A 3,683-nucleotide genomic window follows, 5' to 3' on the forward strand; every position below is an offset into this window, starting at 1 on the left:
TATTTAATTTTTCTTAATATGATTTTGTAGTTTCCACCCTTAGGTGTAATGTTTGCGATAGTTGTTTTTTTGGTTTTTTTGTTTGTTTGTTTTACAGATTGAAGAAGTTTCCACTTCTGTTTTGCATGAGAATTAAATTTTGTAAAATGCTTTTTTCTTCATCTAGTCACATAATCCTGTGATATTTTTCTACATTATTCTGTGAATGTGGCAAATTGCATTGATTTGGGTAATGCCATTAAAATTATACAGATTCAGAATTTAACACCTTTCTGGTGAGCTAAGCCTTCTAGCCTTATGAAGTGAACCCTTTTATCTCTAGTCATGCTTTTTTTTTTCTTAAAAGCTATTTTACCTACTATTAATATAGCAAAAAGTAACCCGATGTTTCCTAGGTGCTGGTTAAGCCCTCATTCATTCATTCATTCATTCATTTATTTGTTCATTGTTTAAAACACTTTACCTGAGAGCATTATGGCTAAGATTGTGGGTACTGGAGTCTGACTACTAGGGCCCTGTGTGTAGACTCATGTAATTTATTTAATGTCTCTTTTTCATGTGCAATAAAGCCTCAGTTTTCTTATCTATAAGTTTCTTTCATCAGTTTTGAGAAATTTTTCAGCCATTATTGCTTCAAATTTTGCTTCTACCTGGGCTCTCCCTTCTCTCCTTTGGGGACTCCAAATACATATGTTGAACTTTCTCATTGTATCTTTTATACCTTTGTCTTCTCCATATTTCCCATGCTTAAGTCTCTCTTTACTTCGTTCTGGATTTTCTCCTGATCTGTCTTCCACCGCACTAATTCTCTCTTCAGCTGTGTCTAAGCTGCAAGTAACTCTGTGCATTGGGTTGATGATATTGGACAACATTCTTCAACTCTAGAAGTTCTCATTGGTTCTTTTCTGACTAAGCAGTGTTACTTTTTATAATTTCCAGCTCTTTGCTTTAAGGTTTAAGAGTGGCTCTCACCTTCATGAGCATCGAAAGCATCAGTACTTTAGAGTCCATATCTTGTCATTACACCCTCCGGACTTCTCGTGCGTTTGACTTGTAACTCTGCCGTGTGGCTCTCTTGGCTTCAGGAGCTGTACCGCAGCACCATGGAAACATTCCAGAAGTTTGCGGACGTCCTGTTCCTGCAGACACTCCCGGGCATGACCGGCCTCTCCCAGGCGGACTGTGACTACTTGAGGCAGGAGGCCCAGGAGAACACCGCCCGACAGCTGGGGAAGTCGGATCGCTTTCGGAAACAGCAGTGGAAACTGTTCCAGGACCTTCTGGAGCAGGAAAGGCAGGTGCGACATTTCGTAGAACGAGGTCCGGCATCTGCATGTTTTGAAACTTGTGGAGAATAATGAGAGGTTTCGTTTGTCGAGCATCCCCTAGTGCCGTGCTAGGTGCTTTACCCAGATTCTGGTTGCCGGCCTTTCACGACCGCCCTCAGCGTGGGCTGGAGAAGGTTGCAAGGCCCTCCTTTTCCAGGACAGGAAGTTGGTAGATAATGCTACAGTTGCTCCATTGAGAAAGAGCAGCAAAGCACATCCTTTAGAGAGATGTAATGGCGGAAGGTGGGTCACGAGGGAGTGCACTGGGGGCGGGGTGGGGGGGCGGACGTCGGGGGCGGCTGCACACACGGGATCCCTGTTTTTCAGTGAAAGTCTATTTCATTATTAAAACCACATACACATGCCATAGACAGAACAGTGGCCCCCAAAGACGTCCACACCTTAATCCTCAGAACCTGTGAATATGCTACCCAGCAGGCCATGAGGGTGTTTGCAGATGGGTCTTGAGACGCGGAGGCTCTCCGGGATAGGCCGGGTGGGCCCAGTGTAGTCACGAGGGTCCTTATAAGATGGGGGGAGGAGGGTCGGAGGCAGAGAAGGAGATTTGATGACGTAAGCAGAAGTTGGAGTGATGTGTGCATGAGCCAAGGACTGCAGGAAGCCTCTAGAAGCTGCAGAGGCAAGAAGCAGATTCCCCCACTGGAGCCTCGGAAGGAACCAGCCCTACCCAGACCTTGGTTTTAGCTCCTTAAGATCCATTTCAGATTCCAGAACTGTAAGAGCGTGAGCTTGCGTTTCGTTAAGCCACAGAGTTCGTGGCCATGTTACAGTGGCCATAGGAAACTCATATAAATACATTACTCTTATTTTTTAAATATTAAAAACCGGTATATAAAAGAAGGAATTTCCAACTGAGACCGACACTAACGTCACCCACGTTCCCTTTCTCCTTTGCTCAAAACGAACGTGCTCACTATCCCAGCATCCCTTGCAACTAGCAGTGGCCAAGTGACACGTAAGACAGGTCTGGTACCTACAAAGGTTCCCCTTTACTCATACAAAAGCCGAGTGCCGCGAGGGCAAACCCCCTTCTTTTCTTCGGCATTCTCTACCCCCACCCCCGCCTAGAACTTGTGAGAGGCCAGGAGGGGCGCCAGCCCCCCTTCGCTGGACAAGCAGTGGGCAGGAGAGTGGAGGTTGATGTGCTCAGGTTGGTGGGCAGAGGTGGACAGCCCTGTGGCCCTGGTGGCATGGTTGAGTCACCGCCCCAGCCCTGGACGGCTCACCCCTCTGTCCTCGATATAAGAAACAAGCTCTGTTTCTTCGCGTCGTGTGTTCAGTTACAAGAGAGATGCACCAAACGGAGGTTTTCTGGGCCCACAAATTGGAGCTGTTTAAAGTACCAAGGACAGTTGGCCCTTGAACGATTTGAACGATGCAGGGGTCAAGGGCGCCGACCCCCGCACAGTCGAAAATCCACCTATAACTTTCGACTTTCCCAAAATATAGCTACTGAGAGTCTACTGTTGACCAGAAGGCTTACCAAAACACAGTCAGTTGACACATATTTTATGTGTTATATGTATGGTATGACATACTGTACTCTTAACAATAAAGTAAGCTAAAGAAATGAAAATGTTATTAAGAAAATCCTAAGGGAAATACATTTACGTTATTTATCAAAAAAAAAGATCCACATGTCCGTGGACCCGTGCCATTCAAACACTCATCGTTCACGGGTCAGCTGTAGCATTATGCAAACACGTGGCCGTTTGCAGCCACGGGGCGGGCCCAGGGCCTCAGTTTCCTGCCTGTCCGATTGGTCAGACCTCCTGCTAATTCATTTCCGTCCTCCGTCGGCTGCATCGTGTTGCCCGGTCATTGATAACTTGTCTGTCTCCTGCGTTCGTTTGCCTCTAAGTCCCTGGAGGCCAGCCACCCTGCTTTTCATATTTCTATTCAAACGCTCAGGAAAACTTTGCTGCATTTCCAGCAACAATAAATAGTGCAGCTTCAGAAATTATCACAGGGTCACCTCAGCCCTGGATTCATTCTTCCAAGGGATGCAAATGAAGCCGAATTCCCCTCGTTCATAACAGTCCTGGGCCCCACAACTTAATTGACAGTCTCTGGAGAGGAAGGGGGCGCCTGGCCCTCAGTGGCTTAGAAAGCTCACCCACCAGGTGAGTCTAATGTCCCTCTGATGTGGGCTCCCCAGATGGGAGTGAGGGCCTTTCAGAGACAGCTGTGCTTTGCGGGCGAGGACAGGCCCCTGACCTTGGGAGCTGAATGCCTGTGTTTGAGCCGTGAATGGACAGGTTGACTTTGGCCAGTTACCCGACCTCCCACAGCTCCGATTCTGCACAGATTGTCAAATGTCTCAGAACCCCAGCT

The 3,683-nt window shown here is 47.1% G+C and overlaps 1 protein-coding gene across 1 annotated transcript in view; it reads left to right on the forward strand.

Annotated features, from left to right (window-relative positions):
• Nucleotides 1–3,683, forward strand: part of EVC (EvC ciliary complex subunit 1) — a 51,206-nt gene that overhangs the window by 30,265 nt on the left and 17,258 nt on the right. Inside the window, exon 12 of the mRNA XM_025051835.1 lies at nucleotides 1,086–1,298. Coding sequence (XP_024907603.1) covers nucleotides 1,086–1,298 — 213 coding nt within the window. The remainder of the gene's footprint in view (nucleotides 1–1,085; nucleotides 1,299–3,683) is intronic.

Source organism: Pteropus alecto, unplaced genomic scaffold, assembly GCF_000325575.1.
Source record: "Pteropus alecto unplaced genomic scaffold, ASM32557v1 scaffold5, whole genome shotgun sequence".
In the NCBI taxonomy this organism is placed as follows: Eukaryota; Metazoa; Chordata; class Mammalia; order Chiroptera; family Pteropodidae; genus Pteropus; species Pteropus alecto.